General features: G+C 49.6%; 1 protein-coding gene across 1 annotated transcript in view; it reads right to left on the bottom strand.

The window, feature by feature from the left end:
* Positions 1 to 15,421, bottom strand: part of ZDHHC18 (zinc finger, DHHC-type containing 18) — a 32,669-nt gene that overhangs the window by 15,306 nt on the left and 1,942 nt on the right. Inside the window, exons 2-3 of the mRNA XM_008586408.1 lie at positions 15,235 to 15,405; positions 9,674 to 9,834 (exon numbers count right to left, since the gene is read on the bottom strand). Of these exons, the coding sequence (XP_008584630.1) occupies positions 9,674 to 9,834; positions 15,235 to 15,405 (332 nt within the window). The remainder of the gene's footprint in view (positions 1 to 9,673; positions 9,835 to 15,234; positions 15,406 to 15,421) is intronic.

Below are 15,421 nucleotides of genomic sequence, written 5' to 3'. Positions count from 1 at the left end.
TCAGCACCACGCTCAGCCAGTGAGCGAACCGGCCATCCCTATGTGGGATCCGAACCCGGGGCCTTGGTGTTATTAGCACCGCACTCTACCGAGTGAGCCACGGGCCGGCCCAGATTTGTGTATTTTTGATAAGCCTGTTACATACACCACCATAAAAAAAACAAGAGAAAGAAGAAAAAGAAAGGTTTATGTAACTTAGTGGAGGTCCTACAGCTGGCATGCTGGCACAGCAGGTATCTGAACCCATGTCTGCCATATGCAAAGCCCCATATGCTACCCATTGAGCCTCTCAGTACCCCAGGCCAGAGAGGACCAAAGTCCCCAGAACAGTGGCTCCTTCCCAGATAGAAGTCTGTGAGCAACCTGCAGCAGCCTGTGATCCCCAGCCTTCACCCACATTCCCAGCCATCACTTCCACTAGATCAACTCCCCAGATAACAGCTCAAGGTTGACCACTTGCCTCTATGATTATTTATTGACGGCATATATCAGTGAAGCAAATAGACTCCAGTCTCACATCTCCAACTACCAAAGAGACTTCTGTTAGGTTGTTTCACCATCACCTCAACCACAGCGTGTTTAAAATGAAACTAAGCATCTGAGCATTTCCTTCCTAAAACCGACAGTATGGTAAAGGGCTGTGGATTTAGAGGCCAACAGATACACCCTGAAACCTGGCTTTGTCGCATTAACTGGTTGTGTGTGAAGCCGAAGTCAAATGGACTTCTCTGAGCCTCAGTTTACTCATCTGTAAAATAGGAACAGCATAGAATGGTGAATGAATCCTGGCTCCACTTCCTCCCAGCTGGGTTTCTCCTGATGATACCATTTGCTAGGTGTGACTGGACAAATCATGTGCCCTCTTTGTGCCTCAGTTTCCCCAATCACTAAAATGAGGATAATCATAGTACCCACCTCATAGAGTTGTTGTGAGGATTAAGTGAATTAATATACATGAAGTGGCATAAAGCAAATGCTTAAGAAGTGTGAGCTATTATTATTAGCTCATAGAATTACTGAGAGAAGGGAAGAGGCATGGGAAAGGGAACAGTTCACTGAGTGCCTACCTTCTGCTGAGCACTTTGCAGACATGATCTCTTTAATTCTGATAACATCCCCTCAAGGTAAGATTATCACTATCATCACCATGATACAGCTGTGGAGACTTGTTCAGTGAGATTAATTGACTTGCCCAAGGCCATACAGCTAGCATGAAGTAGACCAGAATGTGAACCTAAGTTTCCAAAGCGTGGGCTTGAGATCTTTTTTGTAAATGTTAAAGTGTCATAATGGGTGTTATTTATCCCTGCCTGGTTCCTTATCTCTGCTGATGTCACAATCCGAGAACCAAAAGGAACCTTTGAGAGCATAAAGTATACATGGCACACAGTGGATACTTGATGAATGCCCCTTCGCTGACTGCCTCTGTTCTAACCCCTTCAGTTTACAAGTAAAAAAAGAGAGGCCCAGAGAGGTTAGGGGATTTGCCCAAGGTCACACAGTGGCAAAGGCAGAGAAGCTCAGTCTGGAGTCTCTTTGCAGACACCTTCCTTCCCCTCATCCCTGCCTGGCCAGTCGCTAGGTGTGGTAAGGTTCTTTCTTCATAATTCCTCACCCTCCACCTCCAATACCAGCCAGGCCCATGTCACCAGCCTCCCCAGAAGACTCCCCACTCTCAGCCCCTCGGCTCTGCCTTTCAAACACTTACACACACCGCCACATTCCTCTAAATACCTCTTTCAAATCACTTCCCAACTCAAAACCCTTTACTGGCCTCCCCTAAAGAAACAAGACAAAGGACAAACTTCTTGTCCTGATATTTAGAGTCTTCCACAATGGGGCCCAACCTCCCTTCCCAGCTTTTCTCCTGCTGCTCTTCCCTGACAAATCCCCGGAGCTTTGGTCTTCCTGCTTTCTCCTTGCTCATGAAGACTCGGCTCAAGCCCTACCTAGCCTCCAACAGCCTCTCTGACCACTTCAGCCTCAGTGGGCTCTCTGGCCTCGTACACAGCACCTGAATACACTTGTCACTGCTGGATGCTGTGTTGTGATGGGCCTGCGTGTGTACATTATCTCTCTAACTAGACTATGCCCCTGTAGAGCAGGGACAGTGTAATAAGCATGTAGTCCTGGGCCTATGAACTATGAGGCAGTAGGCAAAGAGGAGAGAAAACATGCTTAGGCAGGCTTGGGGTTCAAATCCTGACCCTTTCACTTACTAGCTGGTGTCCTTGAGGAAGTTACTTAACCCCTGTAAGCCTGTGGTTGCACCTATAAGAGCAGACAAATATAAACTACCTTGAAGGGTTGTAAGGATCAAAAATAGTACAGTAAAGGAATTGGCACTTGGTAAGTACTTACTAGTAGCTGTTTTCATGAGGGGCAGCAAGGCACAGGCTTTGGAGTCTGAGAATACTGGGTTCGATTCCTGGTTGGAATCCTACCTACTTGCTACTTAAGGAAGTCCCTTCAATCTCTCTGAGCCTCAGTTTCTTCATCCTTAAAATGGAGATAAGATAGTCTCAAACTCACAGGGTTGTGGTGAGGGCTGAAAGAGATGTTGCAAGAAAAGCCCTGATTATAGGGCTAGATTCACAGGAGCCACTGATATTGGTCCTGACCAACAGTTCATTCTGTGACACTTCAGCATGTAGAACTCCCAGCTCTTTCTAGAGCTGTTGATGCTACTCCAAACCAAACCCTAAATCCCACCCCCTGCTGTCTCCTGGACGTGCACACAGGCTTTGGAACCAGACAGACATGTGGGTATGAATTTCAGCCCAACCACTTACTAGCTGAGTGAGGTAAGTCAAGTCACTTCTCTGTACCTTCATCTACTAAAATAAAATGTAAAAAAAAAAAAAAAAGAAAGAAAAGAAATAAAATAAAAAGGAACAGTCCACGTCAGAGGATTGTTGGGAGGATTATGTGAGAATTCGTCAAGGTTTAGCAAAGTGTCTAGCACCTGGCAAGAGCTTAATAAATATTAGCCATTATTATTAATGTTGTTTCTATGAACCACTACATTCCAAACAACCAAGTTATGAAGGAACCTTAAGGACACAACCCAAATGAGAGTGAAGAACAGCCACAGACCCTCCTCAGCACTAAGAGAAGTTACTGGAATCCTCGCTGGATTCCCACAGGTCCTCTCCAGGGTAAAGGGGAGCCCAAGCCTCTCCCCCAAGGCAGGGAGGGAACTTCTACCAGCATGTTCTGGCAGCCAGGCTTTCTCTTCTCTAGGACTCTGCAAAAGAGGAAGTGAAGTTCTGCATACCCAACTTCCTCAGTCTGCCAAGAGTCGGGGGACGAGGAGAGAGCAGTGTCATGCTGGAGCAAGGGGTACCTACCGCCCAGCTGCTGAGTGAAAGTCACCAGAGTTGGAGCAAAGGAGGCTGTGCAGGGTCTCTGCAGGGGCTTAGCCCCACAAGGTGGGGGAAGACAAGCAGCCATCCCACTGCTTATTCTCAGACCGGACAGTGATAACCAATCTTCACCCCAGACTCGGCCTCAGAATCCTCCTAATCTCTTCCTCCTGGCAGCTGCTACCAATGGCAGCTTGTTAGCACCTGGAGAAAGCCTAGTCACTATTCTTGACCAAAAGTGTCAAGCCCCTGAAGTTTCCATACAGAAAAATGATTTTCAAAGTGTATTGACTTCCCTGTCTCACTTGATCACAGAGAACGCTCTGGGCTGGACAAGGGAACACATGCCCACATTTTAAAGATGGGAAACTGAGTTCACTCCCATAGCATAAGGTGGGGCTGCAATTAGAACCCTTGTCTTCCGAGCTGGCCCATGGCTCACTCGGGAGAGTGTGGTGCTGATAACACCAAGGCCATGGGTTCGGATCCCATATAGGGATGGCCGGTTAGCTCACTGAGTGAGTGTGGTGCTGACAACACCAAGTCAAGGGTTAAGACCCCCTTACCGGTCATCTTTAAAAAAAAAAAAAGAGAGAGAGAGAGAGAGATGCTATCTTTGCCCTAAAGGAATCTATGATCTACTCCAGGGCTCCTTTTGCTATGTCAGTAAGAGTGTGCCCTCCTGGGCCTGCCCGGTGGCACACTCGGTAGAGTGCAGCACTTGGGAGCGCGGCGGCGCTCCCGCCGAGGGTTCGGATCCCATATAGAGACCGGTCCGCTCACTGGTTGAGCGCGGTGCGGGCGCCACACTGAGGGTTGCGATCCCGTTACCGGTCACGAAAAAAGACAAAAAGGAAAAAAAAAAAGAGTGTGCCCTCCTGCCAGCGAGGCTCTCCTGCTGACTTCCATATGGGAAACCACAGCCTCCGAGGAAGTGATAGAGAGGGGAGAGGCTCCACCTCGCTGAATGGCTGTGAGAAGCAAATCAATTTCTCCACAGCTTCTGGTCTCCCACCCCAAGGCAGCCCTCACAGAAGAGCAGCAGGCATTCTGCAGTCAGAGCCTGAAGGGCTGGGCTGTGACTGAAGCCCAGTGGCTGGTGAGGAAGCCCCTGGGGGCTGGCCACAGGCTAGTGAGAAGGCTTAAGCCAGGGAAGGCTGATTGCCCTTCCGACATCACCACCTGTGGAGGAAATAGCTGCAGGACTGCGGTTTCCTACCTTCCAGGGCCAGCCCCAGTGCCCAGGCCTTGAGCGCTGGTCACATAATCCCCACCTGACCATTTCTGCTCATTCCAGAGGTATATGGAACTTCTACGACATACCAGGCTTAGCGCGAGGCTGGGGATACAGGAAGAGCTCAGCCTGAGGGCAGGGTCAGACAGAGAAGCAGATAACTACAGAGTCCTGTACAAGGCACTGAGTCAATTCCGGCAGGGTGGTGACTCTGGGCCGGCCTGATATCATTTAGAAACCTGGCATCGCCACTTGTCAGCTTGTGACTTTGAGGAAGCTGCTCAACTCTCTGAGCCTCAGCTTCCTCACCTCCAAAATGGGTAATAATATCAACCTTGTAAAATTTTTGACAAATTAGAGATGATATAATACCAAGGTCTAACCCCAGCTTGTCAAGGATATTATTGGTGTCTACACTCAATGCCTCGAGAATACGCAGGGGAGTAGAGCATGTGGGATGGGGGCAGAAGGTGGCCTTCAAGAAAGCAGCAAAGAAGAAGTGGCAATTGAGCTGGATCATTAGGAATGAGACCTCAGGCTCACCGGTGGGGAGGGCATGCATGAACACAGGCGCAGAGCACCCATGCGCACCCCGAAGGGGTGCGGGGAGGCAGGGGATGGGGGAAGGGCTAGAGTTTGCCTCCACCCTGCATGCAAGTTTTCAGGAAGATGGAAGATTTGTTTCCTGTCCTGACACCAAGCAACATTGAATCATGTGATGAGAAAGTTATTCTCTTTTCCATTCTCTTTCAAGACTTTGACTCCATCAAGGGGAAAGTCTCAACTTTTTTTTTTTTTGGCAGCAGGCCAGGGATCCAAACCCTTGACCTTGCTGTTATAAGTTTCCATTCTCTTTCAAGACTTTGACTCCATCAAGGGGAAAGTCTCAACTTTTTTTTTTTTTTTGGCAGCAGGCCAGGGATCCAAACCCTTGACCTTGCTGTTATAAGACGGGGCTTTAACAAACTGGGCTAACCAGCTGGCCCAGTCTCAACTTTTAATACCTAATAGTTGTGAATCTCACTCACCTCAAAGTGACTGCTTTCCAAAGGCAATTATCACCACCAAGAAATTTGTAACCTTGTCTTTGTTTTTATGATCTATTCAGCGCGAGTGAGTCTGGCTTTCCACTTACAGGGGTGATAGAAATTTTCCTTTTAAAATATATTTTAAAGTCAGCCATTCAAAGGAAAATACAAAAAAAAAAAAAAAGGGTACAGGGGACTGGCCAGTTAGCTCAGTTGGTTAGAGTACAGCCTTGTAACACCAAGGTCAAGAGTTCGGTTCCCCTTACAGCCAGCCACCAAAAACAAAAACAAACACATCTCTCAATCATTTAAAAAAAAAAATGGATGCGAAATCGGCAAAAATCAAAAAGACTGAACTCAAATGACTGATATTTAGGAAACACTGCTGTGTACACTAGGAAGTTACCCAAATTCTGAGCCAAGGAGGGCCTTGGAGAGATAACTACAACTGAGGGGAGAGACCTGGTATGGGGAGTCAGCAGAGCCCTGAGCCAGTCCAGGTGGAGAATGAGGCAGATCTGCCCTGGGCAGGTGGGCTTCGGGACAAGGACCTGGGGGGAGATGTCCTAAAGATGGACAGGATGGGGTTTGTGAGCTGGTGTGTGGTAGCAGAGGGAGAAGCAGCCTTTGCATCTGTCCTATGGGCTGCAGTTGGGTCTACGTGAGCATCTGTCACTCAAATTCCCACATATCTATTGTCTCCCATCAGACCAGGAGTTTCTTGGGAGCAATATTCCCATCTTCTATCTCTTTTCAACTGCCCAGAGCTCACAGGGTGATCCAGCTTTGTGGCTCACCAGCTGACAAGTCAGGATCTCAGACTACGGTGACCAACCACCCCTGTTTGGCTGGGATGAGGGGTTTCCCAGGATCTGAGATTTTTCAGTACAAAAATAGGGCAGTCCTGGGCAAACTGGGAGGAGTCGGACACCCTATCTCAGACTATCCTTGCAGGGCAGGAACCCTGGGGCAGAACCTGTTGGGCCGTAGTTGCTGGCCTCTGGGGCTGAAGCGAGAATCCCACACAGTCTACAGGGGCCCAGGACCAGGTCCTCAGTTCACGTTTATGTGAACAGTGCCACCCATCTCAGAGCCAGCTCCCAACTTTCTTGAAAAGGCTCAGAGACCTTAGTCCTTTTCAAGAAAATATGTTTCACCTTGGTTAGAAGCCTCCTGGCCACACCCCAAAATCTAGCTTCAATTCAAGTTTGAGAATTCAAAGGCCCCAAAGATTCCACTTTCAGAATTGGCAAGTGTTATCAAAGGAAAGTCTTAGGTCTTGACATTCGGGGTCCTACAAGAACTGTTTCTACCCTATCCCTCCAGCTGTAAATTCCCTAAATCTCAGAAGGCCTCCTTATGTTCCAGCCAACATGGCCTGCTTGGCAGCGCCATACCTGTCCTTCCTCCTTCCCCCCTCTGTCCCCTCTTCCCTCTGTTCCATCTGCCTGGAGAACTCCCTGCACACATCTTCCTGGGCTTCAATTCCCCGCAAATTTCAAAGCTTGGCTCAAACATAACCTCGCCAAGTCCTCCAGGTGGAAGATGCTCCTGATTCCTCCAATCCCCTTCCAAAGCCTGCCTTCACCTGTGGTGGCCATCAGGCCTTCCACCGTGGACTGAACTAGACTGGAAACCACTGGAAGGCAGGGTTCACATCAGATTCATTCTTGGCCCTCCTCCTTTTTCCCCTGCTGTCAGAAGTCAGCATATAGAATTAACACACAAAAGACCAACCGGTAATGTCTAATCGGCAGAAGTTCCAACTGTCTCTTGACCTGTCACCTGGGGACAGCAAGGAGAGCCTTCATACAGGCTCATTCATTCTTCAGTCATTCATTCATCCATTTAGCCAACATCACCGAGCCTTTCGTGTGGCAACAAGGTTAACAAGACATTTGTGTCCTGTGCCCTCACAGTCCCGTGGAAAGGACAATTCCATAATGGCCACTGTGCAGCACAGGGACAGAGAAGGGAAGGAGAAGGCACTCTGTCTGTCATGGAGGTCCTGGCCCAACCAGGATCAGGAATGCTTCCCAGAGTACAGAACACTGGAATCCGTGGAAAGGACAATTCCATAATGGCCACTGTGCAGCACAGGGACAGAGAAGGGAAGGAGAGGCACTCTGTCTGTCATGGAGGTCCTGGCCCAACCAGGATCAGGAATGCTTCCCAGAGTACAGAACACTGGAAAGGAGACCCAGGATGAAGTGATGTGTTCCTGCCACATTTCCAAAGAGAAACAAGGGGCTTGGGAGTCAAAGGCACCCACTCCATCTCTGCTCCTTCACTCCCAGGCATGTGATCACTGGCCTGTTTCTGCATTGCCACAACTGGTTAACACAGTCACCCTCCCGGGGTTCTTGTGAAGATTTGTGGGGATAATGGATGGAAGGCAATCAGCACACAGTCAAGCTCTCCCCAAACATGGGGATTACTGTTGTCATTATCACCCAAGCAGCTCACAGGAGGCCAGAGGACACCAGACAGCTGAGCTGGACAATAATCCTGCCTCACGATTAGCCTCGACCTGAAAGGGACAAGCAGGATTGCTGCTGGGCCTTCCCGGCTGCCAGGAGGACAGGTCCAGGGGTCACATCACAGGATTCTGAAGGAGCAGATTCCAGGAGGCCAGCAGCCCAGGGGTGTGAGGAGGAAGGAAGCTGGCTGTAGGGGAGAGGAAGGCAGCCACCGTGGGCGTTGCTGAGGACAGGCCTGGGCAGAGGAGTGAGATAAAGAACAGACAAAGCTTGAGATAACATCTCTCCCCATTGCCCTCCCTCTCAAGCTGCTCCCGAGAATGAGTCAAATTATTTCCAGTGATGGATGCAGCAAGGCTCTGACATTTACAGGCCACTAGAGCTCTTCAGGGCCAGCTGGGTGTAGGCCACCCCATTAGGGGAAGGAGCCAACCACAGAGCGGAAATCCCCGAGGTGTGCAAATACCCATGTCGTCACTTCTCAGAAGGAAGGAGCTGGGGTGGAGCAAGCTGAGATTAAAGCCCTGGCCCTAGTGCGCAGCACCCAGGGGAACCCACACAGCAGTCTGGGAGGATCAAGGACCACCTGGGATGCCTGGGAGCACAGGTGCTCTCTGGTCACACAGCCTTTCTGCTATTCTTCAACATACCCAGCTTGTTTGCCACTCTGGGCCCTTACAGTTCCCAGATACTCGTATTCCTACCACACATTCAGGGCTCATTTACAGTGTCACCTCCTCCTAGAGGCCTCCCTTGACCACCTAATCTAAAGGAACCCACTCCCTCACATCTACTGTGTGCTTCCCCAGATACCCACATGGCTCAAGCCCTCATCTCTTCAGGCCTGTGCTTCCTTGCTCAGATGTCACCTCCTTCACAAAACCTTCCTTGACCACCCAATTTAAAATCACACACCCTCCCCCCAGCTCTCATCTCTCCTCCCTGCTTTCTTATCTAACATCCTAGATATTTAATTGTTTATTGTCTTCTCCTGCTGAATGTCAGCTCCAAGAGGACAGGGATTATTGTCAGTTTCATTTACTTCTAGAAAATCTAGATGCTAGCACCTAGAAAAGTGCCTGGCACATAGTAGGGGCTCAATAAATGTTTGACAAGTGAATAAATACATATATATGAATGTTTAGGAGCAAGGGCTCTGGCCAGACTGCCCAGATCTCATCCCAACTCTTCCACTTACTGTGTGACCTTGAACCATTTACTTAACCTCTCTGTGCCTCAATTTAACTAATCCGTAAAAGGAGAATGACAGTAGTACCTACCTCATAGGATTATTGGGGATTAAATAAAATCATGCATATAAAGAACTTAACACAACACTCGGCCCCCAGGAAGCAACTCAGTTCCATGTTGGCTGCCATCACAGCCTTTGCTTGCCAGCATTTCTTGCTTATTTATTGCTCAGTTGCTTATCATCTGTCTCCCTTTACTCCAGCGTCAGCTCCAGCCTGCCTTGCTCACTACTGTATCCCCAGTTCCTATCATAGTGTTGGAAGGGAAAATCAGGCTTCCTTTCAAGTCAAGGAATGCTGAGCTGGGGAGCCTCACCAATCTGTTTCTCCAGGGCGGCTGCCTCACAGACCGTGGCCCGGGGCAGGATCCCGGGATCGGTGAAACTCGTCTGCAGCAGGCAGCTCATGACGAAGAAGAAGAGGATGGCAGCGATGATGGGAATGGCAAGGGTCAGTTTGCGGGCCAGGTAGGGACAGCTAGAAGGAGAGATGGAGAGAGAGAGATCAGCAGATACCCCAAGGGCTCCCTGGGGCACAGGGCTACAGAACTAGGGAGGTGATGACCCCAGCAAACACCATCACATTCTTTTTTTTTCTTCACCATCACAATCTTGAATAGAGACTCTCCCTAAAACAGAGGTACAGCTCTTCGGTGAGTGCAGCCACTCCACCTGTAAGTGTCTGGAACAGACATCACTAACTGATCCTTGCACTTTCCCCCTAAGCCCATGGCAGGTGTGATCAATAGATCCCAGTGCTCTTAACCTCCACACTTAGCTGCAGCCTCAGAATCCTTCTAAACCCAGAGCTTCAGGCAGGCACTGCCAATTAAGTGGACTGTTACTTGAGATGAACCATCCAGGAAATATTCATTCATTCACTCACTTAGTTACTCACTCCACAAATATTTACTGAGGTCTTCTTTGTGCCAGGCAACACCTTCAACAAACAGAGGGGATAATGGCAGTGAATAAGCTAGAGTCCCTCTTCCATGTGGTATTTGGTCTAAAACAGACGTGTAAATAGGGAATTGCCACACAGGGTGAGGCATGCTGTACTGGGGGAGGAGACAGCAGTGGAGCAGTCAGAAAAGGCTCCCTGAAGGAAATAATGCCTAAGCTGAAACCTGCAGAATGAGCAGAGGGTTGGGAGAAAGGAAACAGCATGGTCCAGCCACTGCCACTGTCATCCAAGGGATGGTATCCCCAGGGCAGTTCTGTCAGGCCCCCTCACCCTAATTGGCTCAGAGAACAGCCTGTGCCGCCTCTTCCACCAGGCAGGCTGCCTACCGCAGGGTTCCACATCCCTCTTTAAGCTTCCTCCTCCATCTTAGGACTGGAACATTCCAGAAGTCCTGGACACTGGTAGCGGCATGACTTCTTAAGAGAGTGAAACTATCAGGGTTCTCTATAGCCAGTCTTCTCTGTTGTCACTCCACTGTCCACCCAGAAGTCAGAGCCATCTTTTGGAAATGTAAATCAGATCATGTTATTTCCCTGCTTAAAACCTTCCAATGGCTTCCCATTATATTTTGAATTAAATCCAAACTCCCTATCACAGCCTTCTTTTTTTTTTTTAAAGATGACTGGTGTTTAAAACTCTTGACTTGGTGTTGTCAGCACCACGCTCTCCCAAGTGAGCCACGGGCAGGCCCTTCTACCACAGCCTTCTATGCCAGGCATGATCTGGACTCTGCTAAAGTCTTCTCCAGCCTCATTCTACAAAACTTTCCCCTTGTCCCCTCACAGTGGCCTCATGACAGTTCCAATAACAAGAGCTGTTCTTTCCTACCTCAGGGCCTTTTTTTTCAGGTTCTGATCAATATGCTGCACCTCAGGGCCTTTGCACTTGTGGTTCCTTTTCTCTGGAATGTTCTTCCCTCCTCAGAAGGACCATCCTTGACAACCCTGAACAAAGCAGGCCTCCCCAATACTCTTTATTTCCAGCATAGCGTTTATTATAAATTTTATTTTATTTTATTTTTTTAAAGATGACTGATAAGGGGATCTTAACCCTTGACTTGGTGTTGTCAGCACCACGCTCAGCCAGTGAGCAAACCGGCCATCCCTATATAGGATCCAAACCCATGGCCTTGGTGTTATCAGCACCACAGTCTCCCAAGTGAGCCACGGGCTGGCACTTATTATAAATTTTAATTACTTGTCTGTTTACATGTTGACTGTCTCTACCCTATTAGAACATAAGCTCCTCTGAGGAAACAGACTATGCTCTCTTGTTCACCCTAATATTCCCAGCACACCACACTGAACCTGGCCCCAAGAAGGTGAATAACTGTTGAATGAATGAATAGTTCTCCCATCCAGTACCAGGGGACTGAAAAATAGCCACCATCTTTTGAAGGCTTACTATGTGCCAGACACTACTCTAATTAAAAAATTATTAATAATAATATCTGAGGTACAGATAGTTACTATGTGCCAGGTACTATGCTAAGCACTAGCATCAAATCTTCATCATGACCCTCTGAAGTTATGCTCCTCACTTTACAGATGAGGAAACTAAAGCTTAGAGAGCATAAGTAAGCTGCCCAAGGTCATGCGGCTCAAGAGTGCTAAAGTGGGACTCAAGCTGGGCCTGACTTTGAAGCCCATACTTTTAACCACCGTCCTGTGCTGCTTCCCAGCCCAGAGCCAGAGTGGCACCTGATGACCAGCTGCTGGGAGACCTGAGATCAGCCAAGGTTCCAGGAGTTGGCACAGTAGCAGGAAGCAAACCTATGGGCATCTACACACTGTCTCTGAAGCCTGCCTCGTCAATGTTCTGGGCCCCCAAAAGCCCCTTCCCCTGGACTCCAAGGTCTAGGGCTCCAAGTGGGCCACGCTTTTCTCCACACATCTCACTGCTCCCTGGGTCCAAACAGAACCTTCAGTGTCATCCACACAGCAACTCATCCGGTTCATGTCCAACCTGACTTCTTTGGGGAAGGCTTGAAATCTGAGACCTCAGGAGCCACTAAGTCCTAGCCTCCTGATTTTCTAGATGGGCACTCCTAGACCCATACCTAGATTCAAGGTCACCCAGCCAGCCAATGACAGGACTGGGGTCTCTGGGCTCCCAGCAAATGCTTAGTCCATTCATTCATTCATTCAACAAATATTTACTGAATTGAGCACTTATCACACACCAGGCACTGATTCTAGGCACTAAGGATATGATGGCGAGGAGAACAATACCTTCCTCTCATGGACAAAGACAGACAAGAAACAAACAAATATACATATAATACATCAGATGGTGGCAAGTGCTTCGCAGAGCAATAAGTGTAGAGAGATGGGATGGAGGGGAGAGGTTTGCTATGTTATACGGATGGACAGGGAAGGGCTGAGGAAAGTGAGAGAGTGCACCATGAGGGTCCCTAAAGGAAAGGTATTTCAAACAGTGCAAAGGCCCTGGGGTAGGACTGTGCAAGGAGCCAAGGCAGATTCCAATCTGACTTAGAATTAAAGGGGCACTCCAGCTGCTATGGGGGGGTAGGAAGTAGGGCAGAAGCTGGGAGCCCTGCTAGGAGGCCTGTGTGACAATCCACCTCACCAAACAATGAAGCAAAACCATTCACAACAGGAAATGCCCCAGAGAACCACCATTCACTTTTCCCAGAGCAGTGAGGGGATGTGAATGCCTCCCACCCTCTCTGCCCTCACTAACAGCGTTTCCATGATGCCAAGTCCCTACCAAGGTTTTACCCCAGTCCAGACCCAGGTTAGCCCTCAACCCAAACCCAAACCCAAAGCCCTCCTGCTAAATCCATCATCCCAAGTGAGGATGAGCAGAGACAAAAGGCAGATGATTCACAAGCTCTCCCCAAACCCATAAGTCCTTGCTTCCTCCCTCTCTGAGGACAAATCAGTCACCAGTGAAAACACACACTGAGCCCAGAGAAGTCCTGATTCTGAACTGACCTAATCTTCACACTGCAGGGTCACAGGGGCCAACCACAGCAAGCACCGCTTCCTCCTGTCTCGGGGGCAGCCCTGGCAGCCCAGAGGATACTAGAAAAGGCCCTTCCCAAACACCCACACGATGGATCTGAAACTCAGTCCAGGAGCCATGCTGTGTGCTGGGCCCCCCCAGGAGCTTCTGCCTGTAAATCATCCCTGAACTTTTTATCCATCCTGACTCAGAGAGGAAGGGTAGAGTCTTTGGTGGAAAGGTGAAAAGGAGAAGCTAATTTATAGGAAGTCTTCACCTTGCTTCACGGGGAAACCCAAGGTTGCAGATACATGATCTGGCAGCTGAAAAGTGTACCTGCGGGCTGGTGTCTTTATGACAGCCTTGCCATGGCCACATGCCCTTGGGAAGTGTTTTTTGGTGAAGACAACAAATACTAACAGCAGCCAACATTAAGTGCTTGTTACTGGGCTAAAAGTGTGCATGGTGACCTCATGTCACCCTCAGGACAACCTTAGAGGGAGGGTCCTATTATAAACCACATTTTACAGAGGAAACTGAGGTTCTGAGAGGTGAAGTGACTGTCCCGAGATCACACAATTAGTGCCTGGTGGAGCTGGGATATGAACCAAGTCTGTTGGTTCCAGAAACAAGAGTTCTTGGGCCGGCCCGTGGCTCACTTGGGAGAGTGTGGTGCTGATAACACCAAGTCAAGGGTTTGGATCCCATATAGGGATGGCCAGTTGGCTCACTTGGGAGAGCGTGGTGCTGACAACACCAAGTCCAGGGTTAAGATCCCCTTACCGGTCATCTTTTTAAAAAAAAAAAAAAAGTTATTAACCACACTGTATTATGAAGGAAGGTGACCACAAATAATGGGGAGAACTAGTACTAGGAGGGGAAGATGGGGCTCATAAAGCAGGGGGTGGGTGTGCGCAGGTGGCTCAAGCTAGAGACCCAGGGCAGGGTAGATGGAAAACTTCCCAAACTAATATGTGACCCTGGTAAAGTGATAAGCATCCACTTCTCCATGGATAAAATGGAGACACTATGTGGGCCAATCCTGGGGATATGCAGAGGTCAAACATCACGGGGGCAAATATGACCTTTCACACAAAAGCATTCTGGACTCTTTCTTGAAAAATAACAAGGACTGGGGGAAAAAAGAAAGAATTTTTAAAAAATAATAAAAAATAACAACAACAACAACAAAAACTCCAACAAGGACTGCAGCTGTTCCTGATGTGGAACAGGCCAGAGAGACTCTCCAGAATGTTAAGGGAAAGAAAGCCAGGAGGTCAGAAGGGGGGATGAGGGGACTGAGGGAAGGACAGGAAGCTCTGGAGAAACTAAGGAAGATGCTAGGGAAGGAAGGAGAGGCCTGAGAGGCCCAAAGATGTCTGAGGGAAGATGTCTTGGGTCCTGGGGTGAGCATGACTGAGGGGAAAGCAAGGGGTGGGGGTGCGGGGTGGCTGAAAGTCATCTCCCTGACGAGAGGACCCTCAAAGGAGCTGCGATGACGACTAGGGAATTTATGGTGCAGCGTACACAGCCAAAGGACCCAAGAAATTGAGAAGTTGTCCGAAAGGGATATAAAGGAAAGATGCCCTGGGGGGTCAGAAAGAATTGGCGGGTGAGCAGGAGACGGTCCAGGGACAGATGGGCAGGAGGGATCTATCCAAGGAGCCAGGAGGCCTGGGGGACAGGTTCTGCGAGGCAGAGAGAATGGGGGTGTGGAGGGGCACGGGAGGGTGCTGCTCCTGGTAGAGGCAGCCAAAGGCAGGGTGCCAGGGCATGGGACGAAGGGCTGCCAGGGCGGGGCCAGAGAGGATGAGGAGCCCGGGAGGGGACCAGGGAGGCAGACGAGATGTGCAAGGAGCCTGGAGAGGCCTGAGGGCAGATCCGAGAGGGTGCCCATCGGGCTGGGAAGGTCGGTGCGCGGCGGCGGCTGGGGGCGAACTCACTCACTCGAAGACGAAGAAGAGGACGGTGGTGGTGAGGATGAGCAGCAGCGTGAGCGCGAAGACGCCGCCGTGGCCGGCCAGCATGAGGCGTCCGCCGCAGAAGAAGCGGTTGCGGCCCGGGAACACCTCCCACTTGCGCCGCGGGCGGCGGCCGAGGCTCCCGCTGCCGCTGCCGCTCCAGCGCGGCGGGG

Source organism: Galeopterus variegatus, unplaced genomic scaffold (genome assembly GCF_000696425.1).
Source record: "Galeopterus variegatus unplaced genomic scaffold, G_variegatus-3.0.2 Scaffold109, whole genome shotgun sequence".
Lineage (NCBI taxonomy): Eukaryota > Metazoa > Chordata > Mammalia > Dermoptera > Cynocephalidae > Galeopterus > Galeopterus variegatus.
The sequence above is the reverse complement of the archived record's forward strand: the minus strand, read 5'-3'. Positions and strand labels throughout refer to the sequence as shown.